This window comes from Eriocheir sinensis, chromosome 18, assembly GCF_024679095.1.
Source record: "Eriocheir sinensis breed Jianghai 21 chromosome 18, ASM2467909v1, whole genome shotgun sequence".
Taxonomy (NCBI): domain Eukaryota; kingdom Metazoa; phylum Arthropoda; class Malacostraca; order Decapoda; family Varunidae; genus Eriocheir; species Eriocheir sinensis.
In genome coordinates this window covers 20,380,065-20,407,085 of record NC_066526.1, presented here as the reverse complement: position 1 = coordinate 20,407,085, position 27,021 = coordinate 20,380,065, and the positions used below count along the sequence as shown (strand labels likewise).

General features: G+C 42.0%; 1 protein-coding gene across 6 annotated transcripts in view; it reads left to right on the top strand.

Moving 5' to 3' along the window:
- The window catches only part of LOC127000431 (teneurin-a-like), a 382,877-nt gene that overhangs the window by 246,563 nt on the left and 109,293 nt on the right, over positions 1-27,021 (top strand). For all 6 annotated transcript variants that reach the window (XM_050864152.1, XM_050864150.1, XM_050864149.1 and 3 more), the window contains 2 exons: positions 15,198-15,380; positions 15,817-15,963. In XM_050864152.1, the coding sequence (XP_050720109.1) occupies positions 15,198-15,380; positions 15,817-15,963 (330 nt within the window). The remainder of the gene's footprint in view (positions 1-15,197; positions 15,381-15,816; positions 15,964-27,021) is intronic.

Genomic DNA, 27,021 nt, shown 5'->3' with positions numbered 1-27,021 from the left:
TCCTCCCTCTTCCCTATCTCCCTTAATTTTTCCTTCCTATCCACTCCCTTCCCTCCTCCTTCTCTTCTTTCCTCCCCTTTTTCCTCCTTTCGCTTCCTTTCTTCACCCCTCTCTTACCCCTCTTCCTTCCTCCTCATAACCTTATTCTTGGACATTACATTCACTCCTCATCCTCCTCCGATCACTTCCCCTTCCTTCGTCTCTTCCCCTTTCTCTCTTTTTTTTTTTACGCCTATAGCGCCGGTAGGCTTGCCTGAGGGGCCTGGATGGTGTTCGGCCCCAGCCCGTCATGGCGCAGGCAAGTGTTTTTAGTGGCGCCATCTCTCTTTGCCTCTCTCTCTCTTACTCTCCTCCCCTCTTTGCTCTTGTCTCCCCTTCCTCCTTCCTTCCGTCCCCTTCCCTCACTTCAATTCTTCTCCTGTCCCTCCTCCTCCCCTGCATGTTCTTCCCCTTCCCTCCCTCTCCCCTTCCTTTTTTCCTCTTGTTCCCAACCACTTTCCTTCCCCCTCTCATCATATGTTCTCTCCCCTTCCCTTACATATTCTCCCATTCATTCTTGTATTCCCATGCCCTCCCTTACCCACCCTTCCTCCTCTTCCTCCTCCCCTTCCCTCATGTCTTTCCCTTCCTCTCACCCCTTGCTCTGACCCCCTTCCCTTCCTCCCTTCTCATTGTTTCTCACTTTCCGTCTCTTCCTCTCCCAACTCTTTTACCTTTCCCTTCCCTCCCTCTCCTCCGCTCCCTTCCCCTGCCCACATCAGCCTTTCCTCTCCCCACTCTTCTCACTTACCCTTCTTACTTATTCCCCTTTCCACCAGCTCTCTCTCCCTCCTTCACTCCTTAACTCCATTTGCATACCCTCCCCTCCTCCTCCCTCTGACTCCTAACCACTCCTGACTCTTCCTCTCTCCCCTCTTTTCCTTCCTCCATCCCTCTCCCCCCCCCCCCCTCCTTACCAGTTACTGCAAACCCGTGTGAATTCATAATTTTTTTAAAACCCCGCACTCAGTGGAAGGATTTATAACAGGGTCCATTTGTATTGTATTGTATTGTTGTTGTTGTTTTTGCTCTTTTTTCTCCGACATCTCCACCAACTTGACTCTTATCGCTTGTGTATATGATAGAGGGAAAGAGAAGGGAAGGGAATGGAAGAGAGGAGAGAAGGGAGGAGAATAGGGGGAGAGAGAAAAATATAAAGAAAACACCTTCCTTTTCTTCTTCATTTTCTCCTCTCTCCTTTTCTTCGAGTATACTGATTCCTGACTTCCTTTTTTTCCTTTTCTCCTCCGTTCTCATTCATCTTCCTATTTCTTCCTTCCTCCTCCTCCTCCTCCTCCTCCTCCTCCTCTTCCTCCTCCTCCTCCTCCTTTGAACGCGCTCTTTGAACTCACGAAACACGATCACACGGACAGAACACGACATGTACCTGATCACTTTTCTCTGTCTTGTTCTCCTTCTCCTTGTACCTTCCGTCCTTTCTCATTTTTACTTTGCCTCATTCCTTTCTTTGATCTCTTCTCTCTTCCCTTCCTTCCCTCTCTCCTTTATCCCTTCTTTCCTTCGTTTTCTTTTTCTGTTTATTTTCTCCTTCCTCCTCCTCCTTATGTTCTTTCTTTCTTTCTCTCCTCCCTGATTCTTCTTCCTTTTCTTCCATTTCTTCGATCCTTATGTGTCTTCTTTTCCTCATTCTTTCCTTTCTATGCTTTCTTTCCACTTTCCCTCCCTCAATTATCCTTCATCCTATTTCTCCTTTTCTGTGTTCCTCATTTGCGTCTTCTTTCCTTCAATCATTTTTTCCATTTCCATTCCTTCTCTCCCACTTACCTTTCTTCCTTCCTACCTCCATCATTTCTTCCTCTCATCCTTAAATCTTCGTTCCGTATTTAATTCAATCTTCTTTTTCACTTCCTTCCTTCAGCATTTCTTTCTTTCGTTGTTCTTTCCATTCTTCTTTCCCATCCACTTCCCTTCCTTCCTACCTACATCATTTCTTCCTCTCATCCTTAAATCTTCCTTCCGTGTTCGTTTCATCCTTCTTTACTTGCGTTACGGGGCACGGCGCTGTATTTTATTGGGCCCGGGAAAGAGTTGCAGGCGAGGGGATGAGCGGGGAAGAAGGAGGAAGACCCGGGCACAGAATCGCTTGCGTCGGCCCGGAAGACATGTGTTCCGGGACGCGTGTTTAAAGAAATGTATAAATATTGCTGCGTGGGGCTGTATTGGAGAGAATGTGAGGCTGTATCGGCATTTCTCCTCACCCTCCCTCACCCCACACACCACCCCGGGCTCGTCCTCCCTTCCTCTCTGGCGCGCTCTCTCTAGCTATCTGTCTCTCGCTCTCTACATCGGGGTAGCGTGTTGCAGCTCCGAAATGGTATAAACGATAATGGCTTCGGCTGAATCAGAGTGCAAACCAGATTTCTCGGTATATGAATGGAGAGGGATTTCGTCCACGTGAGAGATATATTACGTTACGGCGCTAGGTACGTTGTGTAGTGTTAGGGTATACGAACATATTAACGCCACGAATCATATTTTCATCGAATTTTTGTAGTGATCTCATTTCATAGACTTGCCAACGTAAAATGTGTCACTGAATGAAGATTTTACGCTCGAAAACTTAGACTAAATAGGACCAAAAAAAAACCATATAGATAAAGTAAAGAAAAAGGAATATGTTAGGATTATTGATTGCCTCTCTTGCTTCACTTTTTTACCCATCTTCTTTAAATTGTAAATAGGACAATATACCTTAGGATCGACGAAGATAAATAAAGAAGAATACCTAAGAGAGAGAAATATACCGTACCTTATGACGAAGTAAAGAGAAATACCCAAAAGAGAAGAATACGTTTGGGTTAAATATTATCTTCCTTGCTTCCTTATGATCGGGGAAGGTAAATATAGTAAAGAGGAATATCTAAGTTACTTCTTGCCTCATTTTTTACCCGTCTTCGTTAACTACATACACTTAATGATCCACATAGTAAAAAGAAGAAGAAAAGAGGAGAGAAGAAGAAAAGAGGATGAAAGAGGAATACGTCACTGTCACATATTGTCTTCCCTGCCTCACTTTTTACCCATTTTCTTTTACTACACTTCTCTCGATCACGTTTTAGCAGCGGAGACGTGCACTCGACATGAGCCTCAGATAATACCGCGGGCCTCGAGGTTTCAATATTGGGTGATGCGATTCTCCATAAATTTCGTAAAAGGAACGTCTGGGTTTGTGGGCCGATGGAAGACTGATTGAGCAGACCTAATATCGCCGACGGAATATTAATCTGAGGATGTAAGAAAGAAAACTATTCGCTCGTCATGAGAAAAGGGAATTCCAATCGCTCAAGTTATGTCTCAAGGATGTGATTTTTTCTTTTCGTTATTCTGATGTTGGTGAAGAGTGTTTTTGGGCGTTATTGTTTTGTGTATGAGTAACATCTCACCAATTTTTATTCGATTAGTTTGCAATGTAAAAACTCAAACACAAAACACTTGATAATGAGATCTTAATAATTGTTATACTGAAGGCAACTCGTTTTATGAGTATGAGGTATGAGGGCCAAGAGAAGATGGCGCCACTATAAACACTTGTCTGCGCCATGACGGGCTGGGGCCGAATACCACAGGCCCCTCAAGCAAGCCTACCGGCGCAATAGGCAGAGACGTAAAAAAAAAAAAAATATCTATATTTATTTTACTGTCAATCATTTTTATGCCTGTTTGTGATGACTATACACAGACAACACTTGAATAATAAGTCCTTATAATTACAAAAGTCTCTATTTTTAATGAAGTGTAGGTAGTATTTTCAAGTTATTTTATTAGCCTTTTTATGCTGAAAATACACATACAACCTGAATAATGAGTCCTTAAAGTTGGAAAGATGTTTGTACCTCAGAAACTCTTAAGCTCAGCCTTCGCCGCTACAAGCTCAGTCATTTTGGAACCTCCGTCTAGGCAGCTCTGGCACGGATGCTGCACCAATGCCTCACACTCTCTGCCTTTCCCCTTCCCTAACCCTCCTCCTCCTCCACCCCCTCCCCGCACCGCCTCAGGTCACATCTGTTGGCTGCTGTTCCGTAATTGTAAAGTTTGCATATCAAAAGTTTCCCTTCAGAGGATTGTTTTTACCCCTTTTGTGTGTGTGTTTGATTCTTTTTAAATCACTGGAAGGAAAAAAAGGTAGCAGGGGTTTCTTTATGTGTAGCGACGGGGGGGAAAGGGAGGTTTAGGCGGGTGTTGTGAAAAAATCAGAATAAACGTTACAGTTGCTGGAAATCCGAAACAAGACAAACCCGGTAGTCAGAATTTATTGAAAAAAAAATCAATAACGCAAAAAATAAGGATTGAAACTCGTACATAACAATCCACTGACTAAGAAAAAAGGAAAACAAACAAACCACAAAAGACAAAATGGAACTATCGCCTCAGCTTTACCGAGAGAGAGAGAGAGAGAGAGAGGCGGGGGGAGGAGGCGTATGACGGAAAAAGGAGCAAAGTTACCCAGGATTAAGAATAGGAATAGTTTAACAACGCTCTTGACAGTGGCGGAGGGAGGGAGAAGTCTTAGGAGGGATTCTATATAACGAAGGAACTTAAGGAGACAAATAGTGGAGGGGGAGGAGGCGAGGGAGGGGAGAAGGGAGAGAGAGGAGGAAAAGGTGGGCGGTATAAGGGAGTGAGAGAGAGGAGAAAGTTTAGAGGAAAAGAAAGAGGGGAAAGAGGAAAGAGAAGGAGGTAATAAGGGTATGAGAGGAGAGGATAGATAAAGGATAAATAGGAAAGATGAGAGGAAGAAGGAAGAGGTGAAAGGGGATAAGGGAGAGGACAGAGTTGGGGAGAAAGAGAGAGGAGAAAGAGGGGAAGAAGGAGGTGGTAGGAGGAAAAAGAAGAAGGGGAAAGAAGAAAGAAATAGGAGGAAGGGTGAGATAGAGGAAGGAGGAGGTGGTACGGGGGTGAGAGAGAGAGAGAGAGAGAGAGAGAATGTGTGTGTGTGGGTTGTCTTCTCATTTTTATCTCTTTCATCCTTCTTCCATTCCTCTTTCGTCATTCCTTTTTTCATTCTTTCCTTCAACCATTCTTACCATTCTTCCATTCTCGGTACCCCCCCCCCCCCCACACACACACACGCAGGACTCTCGCCTTTAAGAGTGTAAATAACGCGGCGTGGTAGTCACCTTTAACGCTATTATTTAAGGGATATTTACCTGCCCGGCGCGGCGTTAATTGGCCCTCAATAATGGCCCTTACCTGTGACGTCACCTTCAGCGCCCTCATTACCGACGCCGATATACGCAGTGCTCCTCTCTCTCGCTCTCTGTCTTTTTCTTTTACAGCAAAGGAGACAGTTCAAGGGCATAAAAAAAACAATAGTGAAAAAAAAAGCCCGCTACTTACTGTTTCTAAAAAGACGTTCTCTCTCTCTCTCTCTCTCTCTCTCTCTCTCTCTCTCTCTCTCTCTCTCTCTCTCTCTCTCTCTCTCTCTCTCTCTCTCTCTCTCTCTCTCTCTCTCTCTCTCTCTCTCTCTCTCTCTCTCTCTCTCTCTCTCTCTCTCTCGTATGATAGAATCCAGGTGATTTTTATATTTATGCAGAATTCTTTTAATATTTAGAATTAAACCCAAGACAAAAAATACCTAAGGTAAAAAAAATGGATGAGAAAAGTTATGTATAAAAAAAAAGAAATTAAAAAGATAAAAAGGGAATGCTGATATGGAACGAAAAGGAAGAGGAGGAGGAGATAAATATAACAGAAAATACAACACAGAGAGAGAGAGAGAGAGAGAAGTGAAAAATGGAGGAAAGAGGAGGGAGGAAAGGAGAGAAATAAGAGATAAGTCGCGGCGTCTGACATATGGAGGTCAAGTTTGCGTCGTGATAGCTGAAGTTATTTATAGTCAGGTGTGCGTGTGTGTGTGTGTGTGTGTGTGTGTGTGTGTGTGTGTGTGTGTGTGTGTGTGTGTTTTCTCCCTTTCTCATTTTCCTTTGTCCCTTCATTCTTTTTTCTTCCTTTCTCTCCTTCCTTTGTCCCTTCCATCCATTCTCCGTTTCCTTATTTATTTATTTCCTCCTTCATTCCTTTCTTCCATCCCTCCTTCCTTCCGTCCTTTCTTCCACTTTTCCTTCGTATTTTCCTTCCTATGTCCCTTTCTTCCAATCTTCTTTTCCTTATTTATTTATTTATTTCGTCCTTCATTCTTTTTCTTCCATCCCTCATTTCGTCCTTCCATTTTTCCACTTTTCCTTCTTTCCTTCCTTTCTTTCCTCCAACTTCCTTATTTATCTTCCTTCTCTCACGTGTTTATCTTGTTTTTCTTTCTATTTTCTTCCACCGTCCTTATTTCCACCCTCATATATAGTTTGTTCCCTCATTTCAGCTTCTTTTCATTACTGTTTAAATCCCGAACCTTCTATAAATTCACTAAAGCAGCATGATAAAAAATGGAAGTCTATTCACCTGTGTATCTATTTATGAACACGTGAACAGCGGCCTCAGATAGCGATCCGTTAGTCTTCGATCCCACTAACTGTTCTGCAAGGGATTCCAACTCTTTGTCCAATCCTCCGCTGACCGTTTTGGTGCGCATTCATCTTGCTTCTCTTATCAACTGTTATCACTGACCCATAAAGGAGGACTCGTAACATACCTGGACTTAGTATGATTTCTTTTTCCTTCTTATCTCCTCACCAATTATTTTCTTTTGTGGCATGATTTGACATATTATTATCTTCTCACCTGTAATATATTCTAGGGCCTTTTTTCTTCGTTATTTTCTTCGTTAACACACCTTGAGACCAATTTTCATATCACCTCTTACGTCTTCAATTTTTTTCCGCTTTTCATTTTCCTCTTTCGCCTACTTTATTTCCCACGTGTTATGTTTTATTTTCCTTCTCTTAGGCGTCTATATATTCATCAGTTATTCTTTTCCTCTTTCCTTTTTAGCATTTATTACCCACAGTTATTTTTTTCCTTTTCCTCCTCTCTGTCATCCTTTTTCTTCCCTTTCCCTTCTCTTTACTCTTCATTTCTCGTGTTTTTTTTTTTCTTCTTTTTTGCGTGCTCCCTTCCCGTCTCTGGCACTCCTACTTAACTCTACTCCAACTCCCCATTTTCTCCTTTTTGGCATCCTTCAGTTTTTTACCTTTTCCTTCTCCTCAATGGTATTCTTTCCTCGTGTTTTTTTCTTCTTGTTTGCGTTCCCTTCGCTCTTGCAACTCCTATTTTCCTCAGGTTTTCTCTTATTTTCTTCTCCTGTTTTGGTATCCTTCATTTTTTTCCTCTTCCCTACTCTTTCGTCTTTATTTTCTTGTCCTTTTTGTCTATTCCATTTGGTATGCCCACTTTCTTCAGGTTTTCTGTCTTTTTTTCCTCTCCTGTTTTGGTATCCTTCATTTTTTTCCTCTTCTCTACTCTTTCGTCTCTATTTTCTTGTTCTTTTTGTCTATTCCATTTGGTATGCCCATTTTCTTCAGGTTTTCTCCCCTTTTTTTTTCTTCTCCTGTTTTGGTATCCTTCATTTTTTACCTCTTCCCTACTCTTTCGTCTTTATTTTCTTTTTCTTTTTGTCTATTCCATTGGATATGCCCATTTTCTTCAGGTTTTCTATCTTTTTTTCCTCTCCTGTTTTGGTATCCTTCATTTTTTCTCCCCCTTCCCTTCTCTTTGGTCTTCATCTCTCGTGTTTTTTTCCTCCTTTTTGCGTGTTCCTTTCCCTCTTGGTACGCCGCCTGTCACCCGCAATAAAGGCAAAGAAGCGTGCAGGGAAATGGCGTCAGCGCTGCGAGCCTTTGAAGGAGCTGGCTTTGATTGGCTCACGCCCCGGGAAGACCTGGCCAATCAGTGGAGAGCCGCTGAAGTGGGTCTTAAAATACGCGGTTTGAGACAGTTCCCAGAGTGATGGATTCTTAACGATCTCGACGACCTTGTCCCTTTTATATCTTCCTTCTTTCGTTTCTTCTTTCGTTCTTTGTTTTTCTTCGTTTTCTCCTTTTGTCCTTTCCTTTCCTTTCCTTTACTTCCTCTGCGTTTTTTCTCTCATTGCATCACTTTTTACTTCCTCCCAGCAACTGTCTTTTTATCTTTGTTTTCCTTCATTTTCTCCTTCTGTCCATTTTTTTTCCTTCCTCTTTGTTATGCATTTCGATCCTTCCAGCACCTTACCATATTTCTTTTTCTCGTATTGCGTCTTTTTTTTCTTCCTTCCAGCAATTTTCCTTTTTATATTCTTTAGTTTCTTTTATTTTCTCCTTCTGTCCATTTTTTTCCTTCCTCTTTGTCATGCATTTCGATCCTTCCAGCACACTATCATATTTCTTTTTCTCTTATTGCGTCTTTTTTTTCTTCCTTCCAGCAATTTTCCTTTTTATCTTCTTTAGTTTCTTTTATTTTCTCCTTCTGTCCATTTTTTTCCTTCCTCTTTGTCATGCATTTCGATCCTTCTAGCACATTATCATATTTCTTTTTTCTCTTATTGGGTAATTTTTTTCTTCCTTCCAGCAATTTTCCTTTTTATTTTCTTTAGTTTTTTTAGTTTCTTTTTCTGTCCATTTTTTTCCTTCCTCTTCGTTATGCATTTCGATCCTTGCAGCACCTTATCATATTTATTTTTCTCTTTTATTCTTTCTTTCCCTTCGTTCTCTCCGTATGTCATTTCCTCTCCTTTCCTTTTCTTTCTCTTTTTGTTCTTTCTTTTCAAATCGTTTTTCTTCCTTCCTGTAACTTGCATTGTTATATCCCCATTGTTCCCTCACTTTTTCCCTTCATTTTTCCCTTCTGTCCTTTCCTTTCTTTATTGGGTTTTTTTTCTTTCGTTTCATCTAATTCTTTCTTCACTTCATTTTAGTAACTTGTCTTTTTATCTCCCTTCTTTCCTTTTTTTATTTCATTTCATTTTCTCCTTGTTCCCTTTCCTTTTATTCATCTCTGGGTTCATTTTTCTTTCATTCACACTCCACCAGTTTTCTTTTCCACTTTTCTTCCCAGCATCTTTTTCTTATTCGTTTTCCCGTCCTATTTTCCTTTCCTTCATTTTCTTCTTTTGTCCTCCCTTTCATTTTTCTATGGGATGTTTTTTTTCTTCCATTTAGATCTTGTCACCATATATTTTCCTTTTCTTCCCTCTTGTTCTTACTCTTTTCCTGCATCTTTTTCTTTCCTTCTTTCCCTTCATTTTTCCCCATGGCTCCATTTCTTCCCTCCCATTTTTTTTTTCATTTAGATTCTACCTCTTTTTTATCTCTCCTCTTACCTTTTACTAACTTAATTTTGCTTTCCCTTCTCTCCTTTCCTTCCTTAATTACTTCTTTTATGCAGTCTATCTCTCAGACACTTTCTTTCCTTTACGAGTCCACAAACTTTGATTTCTCTCCTTTCTTTCCTTTCTGTTCGTTTTCTTCCTTTCATTCATTTTTTTCCCTCCTTCTTGATATATTTTTCTTCTCTATCATCATTCTCTCTTTCTCCATCTCCCCATCCATTCCTTTTCTCTTTTCCGTTTTTTTCTTCTCTATCTTTCTCTCACTTTTCTGCATTTATCCTTCTTTCTATATCATTTTTTCTTTCTTTCATCCACTTCTTTCCTTCCTTCCGGAGACATTTTCCCTCTCCTTATCACCATCCCTTCTTGCCCCATATCCGCATCCATTCTTTTTTTCTTTTCCTTTTTTTGTTTTTGTTTTTCTTCTCTAGCCTTTCCTCATTTTTCCCGTCCCATCCATCATATAAAAAAATTGTCATGAGAAAATATTGAAGCATTTCCGGGAAGGGAGAACAGGTTAAAAAAAATACAAGTGGACGAAGCGAAAGAAGAGAAAAAGTCCTTGCAACTAAAATCTCCGCATAAGGTCGTATAGAAGAACACTTAAATGCGTCCAAATCCTCGCTGGGAAATATTTCAGGAAGCAAATCTCAGCGCGCATTAAATCTCGTTAATGTATTCTACGGGATTTTAAAAGTGGCGTTATTTTTTATAGTAATTCGGGTCCTTCTTTTAGTCTCATACGATTAACATTTTTACGAGAGAGAGAGAGAGAGAGAGAGAGAGAGAGAATGGACTTTTCCCATTAACTTTATTTTCTCATTATCAAACCCATCGATTGAGTCTGTCTGTCTGTACGTGTGTGTGTGTGTGTGTGTGTGTAAGTTATCGCCCGTCAGCCTCGAGTACCTGTGCCTGTCTGTCCGTGTACCTGTGGGCCGCACCTGACGGCCTCGGGGCTACCTGGCTGCCTTTTGTGGGTCACCTTTGTCGTCCCTCTCCACCTGTGCACTGGGTCTGTATTTTTCTTCTTTTTATATTCCTTGTTCTTTTTATTCTTTCTTTCCTTCTCATTTCTTCTTTGATTTTTGTTTTGTTTTTTATTTTCCTTGTTTTGTTTTCTTTCCTTATCTTTTTTCCTTTGCTTTGTTTTTGTTTTTATTTTTCCTTTTTTTTTAATTCTCATATTTTTTCCTTCCTGGGTTTTTTTCGGTTTTTTTTCCTTGTTTTTTTTTTCCTTTCTATATAATTTTTTTTTCTTTGCTTTCTGTATTTTATTCCATATATATTTTTTTTTCTTTCCTTTTTTTTCCTTTGCTGTTTTTTTCCCTTTTATTTTCCTGCTTTTTTTTCCTTTCCTCATCTTTTTTTTCCTTTCTTTTTAATAAGTCCTTCTGTACCCGTGAATTTAAACATGTGAAGGTGTTATTATTTTTATTTTATTGTATTTTTGGTTGATATACGTGTTCGCGTTTTGTTAATATCTTTCTTTTTTTTAAGGAACGTTATCTCGTATTTCTTTAGTTTTTATTTAGTTTCCGCCTCTCCGTTGACTCACTTCTTTTCCTTCTATTTAAACTTCTTATGATATATTTTCTTTCTTTAACTAAATCCTAATAATTTTTTTACGTCAGTTGTGTTTACTATCGATACCGTTCAATAATTTTTTTCTTTCTTTTCACTTCTACGGTTTACTTAAACACTCCCCCTTGTTTGTTTTATAGTATTAAAATCATTACGTTTCCCTTAAGCTTGGATAAATGGAGGCTCGTTACATACCCTTGAGCAGAGTGTTAGTGTGTCGTGTTTTCCTGCAGCTGAAATCTCGAACACGTGTGAGGGACATAAACGTGACTGGGGTGTGGGTGACATCCGCTTGGCAACGTGTGTGTGTGTGTGTGTGTGTGTGTGTGTGTGTGTGTGTGTGTTTATTACCCTCATATCTCTCGCTTCCGTCCCATGCTCCTCTTTTCTCTCCTTTTAGCCTATCTCCCTCTTTTATTATCCCTCTTCATCTCCTCTCTCCACTCCAAATTAATCCTTTCCAAGGCCAGAAGGGAAATATTTCAGTTATTCATGGAATTGTGAATATTTTTTTTTATTATGTGAAAGGTTGACATGTGTGTGTGTGTGTGTGTGTGTGTGTGTGTGTGTGTGTGTGTGTGTGTGTATGTGTGTGTGTGTGTTTGTTTTGTCTCGTTTTTTGTTTTATTTTGTTTTTGTTTTTTGAAAGTTTCCCAAATGGACGTTGTGTTGGTGTTGGCATTGCTTGTGTTGCCTGTTTTAGTTGGTGTGTGTGTGTGTGTGTGTGTGTGTGTGTGTGTGTGTGTGTGTGTGTGTGTTTTGCTTTCGCTTAATTTCTGCATACGTTTTCATCTCCTCTTTTCGTTCTTTCTTTCTTCCTCCTCTTTATCATCTTTTCTTTACCTACTCTTCATCTTCCATTCCCTTTCTTTCATCTTCGTTCTTCTTCTCTTCGTCAAGTTCTCCTCTCCCTCCTAAGTTCTCTTCCCCTCTCTAAGTTCTCTCCCCTCCTTAAGTTCTTTTAGCTCCATCGTCCCTATCCTCCTCCTCCTCATCCTCATCCTCCTCCCTTTGAAGTCTCACTCTCCACGTCAAACTTCCCCGGTTCATGCGCTTTGATCGACCGTCTCTTCCCTCCATGCGGTTCCCTTACATCTTCACTTCACCCTCCTCTTCCTCTTTCCTCCCTCTTCTCCCTCCCTATTCCCCTCTACTTGTCCTTCCTTTCATCTGCCTTTCCTTCTCCTTCTTTCTCCCTCTCCTCTTTCTCTTTGTCGCTCGTTTCTTCTCCTCTTCTCTCTTCTTCTCTTCTTTCTTCCTCTCTGCTTGCTCTTCCTCTCTTCTGCCTTTCCTTCCTCTTCTCCACTTTCCTCTCTCTCCCTCTTTGTCTTTCGTTTCCTCTCTTCTCATCCTTCTCTTCTTCACTTTTTTCCTCTCATCTGCCTCCCCTTTTCCTCTTTCTGTTTTTTCTTCCTCTCCTCGCCTCTCGTTTTTTTCTCTTTCTTTTTCTCCTCCCTTTCACTTTTTGGTCTACATAATGCTTTAATTCTCACCCTCTCTCTCCAAATGCATTCTCGAGTGTTTTTGTTTGTTTTTGCCTCCTCAGTTGTGGATAATGTTTCCCTCCCTTTATTTTTCTTGTGTGTGTGTGTGTGTGTGTGCGTGCGTGTGATGTTCTCGTTTTCTTTATCCTCTTTCTTTATGTTTTCTCTTTTGTGCATGGTAATTGGGATCATAAGTTTGCCTCTTTTAATGTGTGTGTGTGTGTGTGTGTGTGTGTGTGTGTGTGTGTGTGTGTGCTTTTTATTCGTCACTTTACTCATTCTTTTTTATTCATCTTCGTCGTGGGATTTTATTCATTTCTCTTTTTTCATCTTCATTGGATTTTACTCATTTCTTTTTTTTTCATTTTCTCGCCACTTTCCTCACTCCCTTTTTTTTTTATTTTGGTGTCTGTTCGTTCGTTCCATGTCTCCTTCATACTTCACAGTCACACTTTTTCTTATTTTTTCTACGCTTTCTTATCCTTAAACTGCATTTTTTTCTCTTTTTTTATTTGTCAAACCAGATACTCAGTTACTTCTCTCATTTCAATCTTTTTTTCAGTTCTCATTACTTCCTCTTATCCCTCTCCACGCCTCTTCTTGCAAATTCGTCTTTTCCTGTTCCTCCTTATTCCTTTATTTTTCATTCTGTCACGCCACCATTTACAAAACAAAGCTCTGTGTTCCTTTTATGTTCGCCCTCCGTCCGTCTCCCCTTGTTTGTCACTCTTTCGCTCCTCTCTTTTCCTTTTCCTTCCCTCCCGAACATATTTTCCTCCATCCAGTTCTCTCTACCTTCAGATGGCTTGTCCCTTTGTCTTCCTGGTCTCTGTTTTTCTTTCCAGTGTTCACCTTTTCTTTCTTTTTTGTTCCTTGTTTTTTTTTTTCCTTTTTCGTTTTGTGTTCTTCCTTTCTTTCTCCTCTCTCAGTTCTTCGTTTTTTTTCCTTTCTTTCTCTCCATTATTCGTATTGTTTTTCCTTTCTTTTTCTTCTTTCTTCTTCGTTCTGTTTTTCTTCCCGTAGTTTCTTCCTCTTTTGTATTCTTTTTCTTTCTTTCTCTTCTTCACCTTCCTTCATTTAGTTCCCCTTCAGTTTCTTTCTAATCTTCACTTTCAACACTCTTACCTATCCTTACCGTCTCTTTCTTTCTTTCTTTCTTTACATTCTTCTTCTTTCTTGTCTTCCTTTCCCTCTTGTTTACCTCCTTTCGTGCATCTTCCCACACTTCCCTTCCTTTATTTTCCCTGCAGTTTCTTTTCTAATTCTTCTCCACTCTCTTCACTCCATTGGCGTTCCCTCCGGGCGGCGCGGGATGGAGGGAGCCAAGCACTTCCAAGGAAGGGAGAGATTTGTTTAAGGCCGGAAAACAATCTTGGAAATATCTCTCCTCCTTCCCCTCCTATCCTCTCCTAAGCCAGGATACTTTGGGTGGGAAGAGAGAGAGAGAGAGAGAGAGAGAGAGAGAGAGAGAGAGAGAGACAGACACGTACAGACAGACATGGACAGACCAAAACAAACTTACATACATACACATACAAAGACATACATACGATACAGACAGACAGACAAACAAACAGACAGGACAACACAGGTACAGACAGACAGACAACACATACATACAGACAGACAGACAGACAGACAACCAGTTCTAACACGACTGAAAATAATGTGGATTGATTGCAAAAAAGAAAATCAAACATACGTATACCCGATATTTTTTTAGTCTTGTCAACGCCCACAAATATTAAAGCACTTAAAAAAATAGAATGCAAAATACAACACGTAAAACTTAAACGAAATCTCCAGTAAAAAAAATCGTACAGGTGTGAAAATGTTAATAAGGTCTGATACGGAGGTAATGAAGGCGGGAGGGGGAGAGATGAGGGAGAAAGGAGTAAGATGATTAAGAGAGAAGGAGGATTAAGAAGAGGAAGAGAGAGGGAGAAAGAGGAGGAAGGAGAAGTATGAAGAAGGGGACGAGAGGAGAAAGAGAAGGAAGGCAAAGTAAGAAGAGGAAAAGAGAGAAAAGAGGAAGCAATTAGAAGAAGAGGGAGAAAAAGGAGAGAGGAGAATAAGGGAGAATCGGAAGAGAGAGAGGGAGAAAGAAAGAGGAATAAGTAGTAGGAATTGGAAGAAAGAGGGAGAAAGAGGAATAAAGAATAGGACGAAAAAAAGAAGAAAGGAATAGGAAGAAGAGGAAGGAGATGAAGGGAGAACAGGAAGAAGGAAGAGAGGAAGTACAAGTAGAAGGAAGAGGAGGAGGAGGAGGAGGAAGATAACATTGAGCGTCTTGCAGCCTCGCATTCGCTCGCTAATCAACGTTCAATCTGCAGCTAATTTCAGGATCAGGTAATTAGTTATACTCTTATCGCGCGGCGCGGCGGAGAAGCGGCGTCTGATCACGGTCACTGATCTAAATTCAATTACCTGACTTGCCTCGCCTAATATCCTATCGATGTCTCCGTCTCTCATTATCTCTCCCTCTCTCTCCCTCCCTCTTTCTCTCCCTCTCTCTCCCTCCCTCTTTCTCTCCTTCTCTCTCTCCCTCTTTCTCTCTATCTATCTGTTCATCTCATTATGGTACTGTTCCTCCTTCGTTTATTCTTTTTTTCACTCTTTCCATACGTAATCCTTTTTGTTTCTCATTTTCATTTCATTAAGGTACAAGATCGATCACCATCCCTCCTTTCCTCACCTTCATTCAACTGTTTCTTCTTCGTCAGTTCCTTGTTTTCATTCTCTTTCCATATGTATAATGTTTTTTTTTCTCTTGTCACAGACCCCAACAACTCTCATTTCATTAAGGTGTACGATCATTTACTGTCTCTCCTTTCCTCGCCCTCATTCACCCATCTCTTCGTCCCCCACAGCGCGGTGCAGCCTGGAGTGTGTGCATGGGGAGTGTGACAAGGGAGGCTGCGAGTGTGAGCCGGGCTGGACCGGGGAGAGGTGTGACCAGCGCTCGTGTGACTCCCGCTGTAACCTTCACGGCCAGTGCCACAATGGGACGTGCGTGTGTGTGCAGGGCTGGAACGGACGACACTGCACCATCCGTAAGTAACCACCTGTGTCAGTGTTCTAGGTCCAAAAGGTCACGGGTAGCAATTAGCGTGCCTGGAACTTGTAGCTTTGCCATTTACTCTTGTTTTTCATGACTCTGGAGAGAGAGCAAGGACACAACACATTATAAATAACTGCCAATGGTGTTGATGTTTTCCTTACTTTTTTCCTGTCCAGTTATGAAAAGGGGACTACCATCTGACCAGACTTAAAGACATTTCTTATATTTGTAATCTTTATAACTCAGTATTCACAGTTTTGCTTCACTGATCCAAGCATTATCTATCGCTATCAGTGGTTATGTTTTCCTTTTGTTTTCTTATCCAGTTATGAAAATAGGACTCACCAGTAATACAATTCACCAATACTAGGTTAAGAATTTTGCCTCCTCCTTCATCACCTTACCCTGTCCCTCGCCCTCCTCCTCAGCCGGGTGTCAGAACGGGTGCTCCGGCCACGGCATGTGCACCACGGTGGAGGGGCAGTACCGGTGTGAGTGCTCCGTGGGCTGGACGGGGCCGGACTGTTCGGTGCAGCTGGAGACGCAGTGCGACGACGATAACGACAACGACGGAGGTGAGTACAGTGCTGGATTTATTACCACGAGGACAGGAGCTCTCAGGTGTAGGGCAGAAAATAAGCTCCAGGTGGATATTCGCAGCGTTGTTGTTTATACCTATCTTTCGGCCACTCCTCTTGACTCTTTGTAGGAGCAGTGAATAGCGGGGGGGTGGGGGGTGGGGGGGGGTTCATTAATGTTTTTCTTTTTGTTTTGTTTTTCCCTGAACTGTAAATAAAAAAATATGTTGTTGAGTGCAGATATTCTCAGCGTGTTCATGTATTCTCAGGTAATTAGGGAAGTTACAAAGCATAAACAGGTGGAGTTTGGCATGCTTTGCGAGTTGAGTGGAGTATGATTATGTTTTCCAGGTGTGTAAATGAGATGAGGTCAGGAATTCTCAGGTAATGCGAAATACGTAGTTGCAGGGGAAAGCACAAATAGGTAGATTTTGACATGGCTTTTCTAGTTTGCATGTATGATTATTTTGTTATGCGTGTGAATAAGATGAGTTTAGGTATTCTTAGTAAAGTTTGAGATGTGGAAGAGAAGAACGGAGGACAGGGTCTGGTCAGGGTCTATCTGGCTTTATTTTTTTTCTATTTGTTTACAGAAAAAATGGAGGTAATGTTTTATGTGAGAAGTGTTAGTTAAGATAAGCGTGTGTGTGTGTGTGTGTGTGTGTGTGTGTGTGTGTGTGTGTGTGTGTGTGTGTGTGTACGTTCCCCTTGGCCATCTGAGGGTCTTAATTTGGTTAGGTCAGGACATCGGTTGTTTTTCTGATGATTATCCAACACACACATATTTACAGTTATTTACAAGCGGTGATATATTTATTTCCACCTTTTTCTCTCCTTGGCGTTCTTTTTCACGGGATTTTTTTTGTCATTATTTTATTAAGGCTACATTTTTCTTTCCAGCTTCCATCTTTTCTTCAATTCTCTATCTGGATTTATTTTATACTGACAAATTTTTACGTATCAATTCCAGCCACTTTCTCGACATTTCTTTTTTTAATATTCTGTCTCATTATTTGATTTCCCTTTCATAACTCATCATTTTTATTCCACCGGTTATTCCTTTTTCTTTTCCTCCGAGCTGCTCCTTTTATGCGCTATCGTTTCCCTTTGCAATCGCTTCATATTTATTTTATTTTCTCCTTCGATTCAGATTACGAACTAGTGACATCGAAGACTCTTTCTCTACCCTTGGAAACTTACTCACCTACCCACCTAACCTCTTCCCCCTTACCCATCTACCCACTTAACCATCCACGCACTTTTTCTCATCTACCCACCCATTTCCCTTACCCATCCATCCACTCCCCTTTCCTTACCCACTCAGTTCTTACCCACCCACATAAACCCATTACCCACCTACCCACCTCCCTCTCCTCTTCTTTACAACCCACTCCTCCTCACCCACCCACCTACCAATCCACCCAATTCTCTCACCCACTCACCCACTTCCCCTCACCAATCCACCCACCCACCCCTTTTCCATCCGCCCCCTTAAATCAGCCACTGGGGACGCAAAAGCCACTTGTCCTCCTTGTCAGCTGGTCCGTAATGAGCAATTAAGTGGCCCTTCATTAACGAGTGGTCGATAATCAGCGAGGAGCGGGGCAATTAGGGACGGAAGGGTCGTTACTGCCATCCGTGTTCTCACTTTGCATTTTATTATTTGGTTCTTGAGTTTTTTTAAGGAGTTTTTTGAAGAATCGGAGAGAGAGAGAGAGAGAGAGAGAGAGAGAGAGAGAGAGAGAGAGAGAGAGAGAGAGAGAGAGAAAAATTGGTTCGTTACGTGTGTGCATGAAACAAGCGAACTGATTCATGATGAAGATTGAACAATACTTTTTTTTTTAGTCAAGTAAGCGATTGAAGTGTGGAGTGTGTGTGTGTGTGTGTGTGTGTGGTGTGTGTGTGTGTGTGTGTGTGTGTGGGCGCGCTTGAAGTTAATGAAAAAAAAAAACGGGAAGCAGAAGACGAATTTGAGTCATATTTCCAGCTTTTTTTCTTTTTTCTATTTGTTTACAGAAAAATGGAGGTAATGTTTTATGTGAGAAGTGTTAGTTAAGATAATCGTGTGTGTGTGTGTGTGTGTGTGTGTGTGTGTGTGTGTGTGTGTGTGTGTGTGTGTGTACGTTCCCCTCGGCCATCCATCCACGTCATATCGAGGGTCTTGGGGTGGGCGGGGCGGGGCGGGGGGAAGGGGGGGGAAGGGGGGGAGGGGGCCTAAGCTGAGCCAACTTGATTTACTACACCCCAATGGCTCTCTTCTCTCCATTTCTTCCTCTCTCCTTCCCTCCATCTCCTCCCTCCTCCGTTCCTCCTCCTCTCCCACCCATCCCATGATCCCCCTTCCTCCCCCCTTCGAATCTCCACTCCTCCCCTCCTCTCCACTTCCATCCCTCTTCTTTACCTCCTCCTCCTTCTCTCCATTTCTTCTTCCTCCTTCACCTCCCGTCCATGCACTTATTTTTCAGTCCGTTTCTTCTCCCTCCCCTCTTCGTACCTCTCCTCCTCCTCCTCCTTCTCTTCCATCTCCTCCTCAGTCCCTCATGCCTCCCTCTTGACCTCCTCCAGTTCTCCAGTGACCCAACGTCTTCTTTTTCTTCTTCCTCCTCCTCCTCCTCCTCCTCCTTCTTCTTCTCTTCCATCTCCTCCTCAGTCCCTCATGCCTCCCTCTTGCCCTCCTCCAGTTCTCCAGTGACCCAGCGTCTTCTTTTTCTTCTTCCCTCTCCTCCTCCTCCTCCTTTTCCTAGTTCCTCTGTGGGCCGTCTCTTCCTCAAAGCCACATTTCTTCTCCTCTTCCCTCTCCCTTCCTTTCCTCAAGCTTCGTCTTCAATTTCTTCCTTTCTCTATCTCTTTCTTTCTCTCGCCATCTCTCCTTTCGCCCCTTCTTCCTGTTCTTCAATTTCTTTCTTACCTACTTTCATTCTCTCCCTTCCTTCTTTCTTCCTCCTTGTACTGTGACGGTGGTATTCATATTTTCAATTTATTTGTGCACTTTCATATGCAGTTTTATGATTTATATGCATATCACTTCTTTGACGACGAGAGAGAGAGAGAGAGAGAGAGAGAGAGAGAGAGAGAGAGAGAGAGAGAGAGAGAGAGAGAGAGGGGTGGGGGGGTGGGGGGGGCGGAGGGGAAGGGAGAGGAAGTTCAAATCACACACGCTGAACGAAGCTGAAAACAAGTCAGGCGAACATCCCACAAAAAGAAAGAAAACAGCTGACATCCGCCTCTTGTGTGTGTGAAGGGGGGAGGAGGAGGGGCGTGGTCTTTGAGAGAGAGAGAGAGAGAGAGAGAGAGAGAGAGAGAGAGAGAGAGAGAGAGAGAGAGAGAGAGAGAGATCCATGGTACGAGAGATAGAATGTCTCTCAAATGTCTACTTTCCTCCCTCCTTTCCTTATCCTGTCTCCCAGAAGGGTTTGAAGCGATCCATTCCACCTTTTTCCTTTTTTCCAATCCTCTCCTTCTTTCCTTCCCCTCCTCCTCTTCGCCTCTCCTAGTCCGTAACCCCATCCTCTCCCCTCTTCTCTTTCCTTCTCTTCCCCTCTTCCTCCTTGTCTATCGTACTCCGTCATCCCTATCTTCTCTCTTTCCTTTCCCATCTTCCTCTTCGTCTCAACTAGTCTGTCATCCCTATCTTCTCCTCTCCTCTTCTTCTTTCTTTCCTTCCCCTCTACCTCTTCGTCTCTCTTACTCCGTCATCCCCATCGTCTCCTTCTCTCCTTTCCTTCCCCTCTTCTTCCCCTCCCTCAGTCCCTCATCCCCATCCTCTTCCACTACTCGTAAAACACAACCTTCAAGAACCAGACTCAGGGATCTCAGCGATAGCCAATCAAAACCCTTCATTTCGCGGCCCTCTCGGTAAGACTGGCTGCTATTGGCTGGCGGGGAGGGCTGATGAAGGGGCGGGAGAGCCTGGACTCGCCGGTGGTATTGCTGAAGATGAGTTCGAGACGTGAGAGGACGAAGAAGCACTTGGGTCTTGGTGATGCTTCTTCATCCTCACTTGTATCGGTGGTTTGCTGGGCCGAAGAAGGGAGTTTGTTTTTTGTTTTGATTTTTTTTTTTTTTTTTTTTTGTCATCATTCCGAGGTCTGATTCCGAAAAAGAGAGAGATAGATAGAGAGAGAGAAACAAATAGACAGACAGACAGAGAGCAGACAAACAGATAAACAGACAGACAAACAGACCCGCCAAAAATAGAGACGAACAAAAACAGACAGACAGATAGCATTACAGAAATACAGAGGCAAACAGATAGACAGACAGATAACAGACGGAAAGACAGACAAAACAGACCCCCACAGAGAGAGAGAGAGAGAGAGAGAGAGAGAGAGAGAGAAGGAAATAAGTGAGGAATGGAATGAGAGAGGAAGCAAATGAAAAGAAAGGGTAATGGATGGAGAGAATGGTATGAGAGAGAGAGAGAGAGAGAGAGAGAGAGAGAGAGAGAGCGCATGAAGTGGGGACATATTGGAGCATTAGCGATAAATTGGGATAAGTGTTTTCCCCACCCATCGCCAGGTGTTCAAAGGCGTCTGAGGGGCAGGAGTAGGGCTCTCCACACCTGTTGACGCGTACCCCGGAAACTTCACTGGCAGGGAAAGTGTTTTGGTCCCGCACACAGCCCTGGAGTACGCCATTATGAGCCGTTTCTGATAAATGAAGCAAAAAAAAAAAAAATCGAGTGTTATTGTGAGGCTCCTTTACCTAGCTGCCTGACTCTCCCCCTACCTGATTCCAAGTAGGAGGTGTGATTGATCCTTTAAAATGGCCATAAGCAGGATTTAAAGCCCTATATTAACCTCTTGTACCGTAGCGCTTGAATCACCTTCATCTGGATATATTGTTAGTATTTATGTAATTCTTTGGTGGTTAAAATGATGAGATAATGTTAAAATCGAACTTCCTACGATAATATCAGAGGAAGTTCCCCAGAATAACGGATCACATAAACGTTTTTAAGGACGTTTTGAAGAGAGACACCTATGCTAAGTCACCGTTGCCAGATTGTCGTACTCAGAGCATAGTATTTACCGGTTTCTGACCCCTAACTATCCCCAAGAAACATCAGGAATTAACTATTTTAACGATAATTATAAGTGAATCTCCTTATTGGGGTCCACGAGACAGTTTTTGGGTCGGAAGTCGGTAAATATAAGAGGCTGAGTAAGACAATCTGGGAACATAAGAACATAAGAACATAAGAGAATTTATCTAGTCTATTTTGAATGTGACAATGTCCCTGTTGAATCTGAATTTATCCAGTTTAAACCTTCATCCATTTATAAACCTCGATCATGTCTCCACCTAGAGAATGCAAGTTTAACTGTTTGAGTCTTTCCTCGTATGGCAAGTTTCTCAACCCCTGAATCATCTTAGTCATCCTCCTCTGCACGTGGCTGTGCTTATAGTCTCTTACGGTTCTGTCACTTCGCCAAGCATGTTAGTCTGTCGTTCCCTTCGCCCAGAGTCGCCTTTTCCTCGTCCTCTCGCCAAGGCTTCCCCCGTTCACCTTATCTTGGCCCTGACTCGCTCCGGCTACTTCAATATCTTTTTCCAATTCCTCCTCAGGTACGCTTTTCCCTCCTTTTGTTTCTTCCTCTCCCCGCCAGCCACCCCAAGACATTTTTTTTATATCATTTCTTGTTTTGTTTTGTTTTTGTATTTGTTTTGTTTTTGTTTTCCTTTTATTTTTTTGGGGGGGAGGGGCTCTTCCTCATCCACTACTTGTTTTACTTGCTTTTCTTGCACTTTTTTTTTTCTTTCTTTCTCCTCCTTCGGCGTCTTCTTCACCTTTTTCTTTCTCCTACTATTCTTCTTGTTCCCTCTACAGCTTCCTTTTTCTCCCTTTTTCACTTCTTTCTGTTATTCCTATCCTTCTTCTTTTCTTCTTCTTATTATTATTATCATTATCTTTACCTCTTTTCTTTATCTATGTTGTATTTCTTGCATATTTTACTTCCTCTCATATCCTTTTCTCTTCGTTTTTTTTTTCTTCTAAACTCAGCACGTTATTCTTTTCCCTTTCCTGCAAAATTCGGCAGTCAATTCACCCTAAAGATTATCTACTCTCTCTCTCTCTCTCTCTCTCTCTCTCTCTCTCTCTCTCTCTCTCTCTCTCTCTCTCTCTCTCTCTCTCTCTCTCGTACCCAAAAAGAGGAAAAGGAGGAGGAGGAGGAGGAAGGTTGGATTTTCCTGAAGATCCCCTAAGACATGGGTGTCCTGAGAGACGTGTTCGGAGGAGGAGGAGGAGGAGGAGGACGTATATGCGAAGAGAATGAGGAAAGGAGAAGCAGGAGGTTTTGAAGGAGGAGAAAGAGGGACAAGAAGAAGAAAAAATGGAAAAGAAAAAAAATGCTGATGGGACGCGTTTTGAAGAAGTGAAGGAAGGATAGAAAAAAAGGGACATGAGGAGAAAAGAAAGAAAGTAGGTTTTGAAGGAGAAGAAAGAGCAAGAAAAAATAGAAAAGCAAGAAAATAGAGAAGAAAAAAAGGGTCGCGTTTGAAAGAAGCAGACAGCAGTGAACGAAAGGTAAAAAAAGAAAATGGAATTGACATGGAAAGAGAAGGAAATTAATAGGTTTTGAAGGAGAAGAAAGAGAAAAGACAAGAATAGGAAAACAAAATGGAAAAGAAAGAAAAATTGGAAGATATAGAACGAAGAATTTAGAAGTTAACAACTGTGAAAGTAAGGAAGTCAAAATTGGCGAAATTGACAATGAAAAAGAAGAAAATCATATATACAGAAGGTTTAATAGAATGCAGTACGTCGATATTACAAGTTCAAAGAGAGAGAAGATTGGAGAAGAGGAAGAGGAAGAAGTGCTGGAAAAAAAACATAACCAAAGAAAAACATTGAGATGCGTTTGGATAGATTAAACTTTTTAGGATACTTATACACCGATAACAATTAGAAGATGATTACGTTGTTAGTCTGTGAGCTACGACCCGCGTTACCAGGCAATAGTCCTCAGAATATCGCATTTATCAGTTTCAAACCCAAAACTGTCGTACCCATGCAAATAACATAATTATTCAATTAGTTATTCCTAAAACCGTTAATTATTGATGACTTCTTGTAATAGTTAGACATCAGAACTCGGAAAATACAACATGTTGAGTACGGTAACCTGGTAACGTTGACTACCATCCACGCGTTACCCACCTCAGAGGCTCGGGGAGGTGTCGCTCACGCAGACACTTCAAAAATATGTTTCACTTTTTGCTAGTAGATCTTCCCGGCCCCCAAAGTAACACATCCCATACACAGCCTTCGGAACACAGAAAACAGCAATTCCAGCAACATTCGAACCCTAACTCATCCATTTCCCAACACCTAATACTCCGGTTACTATACTACAGCTTGAGCGACGGGCGGCGGCGGGGAGGGATGAGGCAGGACAGGGCAGGCAGTGTGGCAGGGGTGACCGGCTTGCTTAGTATGTATGAGGTTGGCGGGGCTCCTTAAGGCAACCTCCGAAGGAACAATGTATCGCATATCGACGGCTGGAGAACGAGAAGGACGAGTACGGGGAGAGGAGGAGGAGATAAAGTAAAAAGGAAGAATTGAAGAAAGGGACAACCGCAAGAGGAGGAGATAAAATAAAGAAGAAGAATTAAAGAAGGAGACAAGCGCAATAGGAGAAGGAGGAGAATATATATTGAGGAAAAACTGAAGAAAGACAAGCGGAAGAGGAAGAGGAGAAGGAGGAAGGGGAGATAAAATAAAGAAGAATTAAAGAAGGAGACAAGCGCAATAGGAGATTGAGGAGGAGGAGAATATAAAGAAAAGAAGAATTATACAAGAGAAGAGCAAAAGAAGATAAATTTCAGAATAAGAGAAATAGAGAAGAGTTGAAGAAGAATGAAGAAGAGATGCAGTGAAGAAGACAAAGAAAAAAAAAAGGCAAGAGGAGAATAGGGAGGTAGACAAAAGAAAACTAAAGGAAACATAAACAAGAAACAAAAGAAGGTTAGTAAAAAGAAAATGAGATAGAAAAGTGAGGGACAAGAACGAAGAGATAGAACAAGGAGAATAAAGACGAAGAGAAGCAGATAAAATGGATAAAGATAAGAGAAACAAGAATAAAAGAAGAATAAAAGGATAGAGTACGAACAGAAAGAAGTATACAGCAGGAAAGAAAAGAAGAAGGAGGAGGAGGATCAGGGGGAGGGGAGTAGGAAGGGCAAAGCAGGACGCCGATGGTAAAGAGAAGGAAGATATGTGGAGGAGGAGGAGGAGGAGGAGGAAGAGGATCATCCCTATCTCGTACCCTTCCATCCAGGGCGCAAGGGTATTGAAGATGCAAGTTTTCCTTTACATAAATAGCAGAGAGAGAGAGAGAGAGAGAGAGAGAGAGAGAGAGAGAACATATAGAGACTAACAACTAGTCCAAGAAAAACACGAAACAAAACAAGAAAGAAATGCAAAGAATAACACTACACAAATCACGTCAACAAAACAATAACAAAAAACAAAGAAAAACCAACACAAATCCCGTCTTTTTCAAACACCGCCGCCGCCAAAGTCTTACGTAAAGAAATATACGAAGGAAAAACAACAAATAGGAAAGCAAAAAAAAAAAATATTCCACATAAATCATGAACATAATACTTCTGACGCCCGGGTGCTCTGTGTGTGTGTGTGTGTGTGTGTGTGTGTGTGTGTGTGTGTGTGTACCTGCCTTCCTACCTCGCCGCGGTGCACAAACACGACGAACAAACACCTGGATGCGTTTGTTTACCTGTCGCAAGAAACAAACGGGGGAAGAATCTCTCACATATAGTCAGCTTGGGCGTGTGTGTGTGTGTGTGTGTGTGTGTGTGTGTGTGTGTGTTTTCCCTTCTTTTTCTTTGCTTGCTTGAATGTCTGGGTTTTTTTAATTAGTATTTGGTTGTGTTGTGTGTGTGTGTGTGTGTGTGATTGTTTTATTACTTGTGTGTGTTTTATTTTCTCAACGCGCGTGTAACAATGAATTCTTAACTAAATTCATGCATTTGAGATTTAGAATTCATGTGTAAAGTAAAAATAATGTAGACTTAATAATATGAATCACAGGTATATACACTCTCTCTCTCTTTCTCTCTCTCTCTCTCTCTCTCTCTCTCTCTCTCTCTCTCTCTCTCTCTCTCTCTCTCTCTCTCTCTCGCTCTCGGTCTCCCTCCCCCTTCCCCTTCCTCTCGTGAATATACAAATAAATATCCAGAGTGCTCCTTCCTTGTCGGCGGAAAATAGGGAATGCTGACTCAAATTCTATTCAGATCGAGTTGTAAAGAATTTCTCACGACACAACCTTTACTCCGATTAAGCATTTTTTCCATACAACGGCGAAGGCTTGGAAGCTGCTCTGCGTAAGGGCGAGATGGAGAGAGAGAAAGGGAGAGGGAATGAGTGAAGGAAGGAAGGAAGGAAACAAGGAGGGAGAGTAAGACCATGAGTGAAGGAGGGAAGGACGCAAGGAAAGGGGAGTAAGAAAATGGGTGAATGAAGGAAGGAAGGAAAGAGAGAAAGGGAAGTAGATGGCAGGAGTCTGTTGATTGATGGAGAATAAGGTTGGAAAAGGAGGCGGAGAAGGAGTAAATGAAGTAATTAAGCAAGGAAGAGAAAGAGCGGAATAGAGAAGAAAGACGGAAAGGGAAAGGAATGGAAGGACTCGTGAATAGAGGGGAGAAAGATTGAGTAAAGGAAGGGAGGAGGGAAAAAACGGAAGATGGTGGAAGGTGAAAAGAGATGTGATGCAGGAATTAATGGATGCACATAAAAGGGTAGAAGAGGGACAAGAGAGAATGACTTAAGGAAGGAAGGGAGGAAGGGAGAAGAGAAATAGCAGAAGATGGGAGGAAGACAAAAAGGGGAAGAGATGGAAGAATTCATTGAAAGATATAAATGGTTGGAAAGGGACACGAGGAAGGGAGGAGAGGGATAGAAAAGGGACAAGAGAGAATGACTTAAGGAAGGAAGGAAGGGAGGGAGAAGAGAAATAGCAGATGGGAGGAAGACAAAAAGGGGAAGAGATGGAAGAATTCATTGAAAGATATAAATGGTTGGAAAGGGACACGAGGAAGGGAGGAGAGGGATAGAAAAGGGACAAGAGAGAATGACTTAAGGAAGGGAGGGAGAAGAGAAATAGCAAAAGATGGGAGGAAGACAAAAAGGGGAAGAGATGGAAGAATTCATTGAAAGATATAAATGGTAGGAAAGAGACACCAGGAAGGGAGAGAATGACCGAAGGAAGGAGAGAGAAAGCGAAATATCGAATAAAAACGGGAAGAGGAAGAAAAGGAAGAATTCGTAGGTAGATATAGACTTAGACGAGAGGGAGGGATAGAGACTGAGTGAAAAAAGAAAGGAAGCAAGGAAGGAGAGGAAGGAGATAGCGAAAGATGGATGGAGGAAGAAAAAGGAAAGGGATGGAAGAACTCATGAATAGATACAAAGGTCAGGAGAAGATGGAAGAAGAGAAACGGGTAAAGAAGAAAACAGAATAAGAAAAGTAGCAATAGAAGAAAAATGATGAATAATAAGTAACCATGGATTGAGAAATAGATACTGAAGAGAAAATTAAAAAAGAAAGGGAGGTAGAAGAAGGAAAAGATAAGGAGGAAAGAGAGGTACACGGAAACAACGGAGATGAAGAAAGAGGAAGAACCACGGAGATATGAAGACAAAGAGGAACATAGAGTTTAGAAAGACGTAATAGAGAAGAGAAGAAAATAGGAGTTAGAGGAGTAGCTAAGAGAAACAGTGACCAAGAAGAGTAACTAACCGTCTTCCAACATAGACTAAAAGGAACTGGAGAAAAAAAAGAGATGGAAAAAGAAAGAAGGATGGAAAGTCAGGTGGAGGAGGAGGAGGTTCAAGGGGAAGAGAAACTAAACTCCTCCCCTCTGCTACTCCCTCCTCCACATCCTCCTGTCACTCCACTTGACCTTCAGGACCCGAAAAGTTGGCCCCCTCGCTGCCGTCGGGGCTAACGTGAAGGATTAGCGGGAAAAAGTAGCGAAGGAGGGAAGAGGGAGAGGAGCGGAGGAAGGAAGGAAGGAGAGGGACGAAAAAGA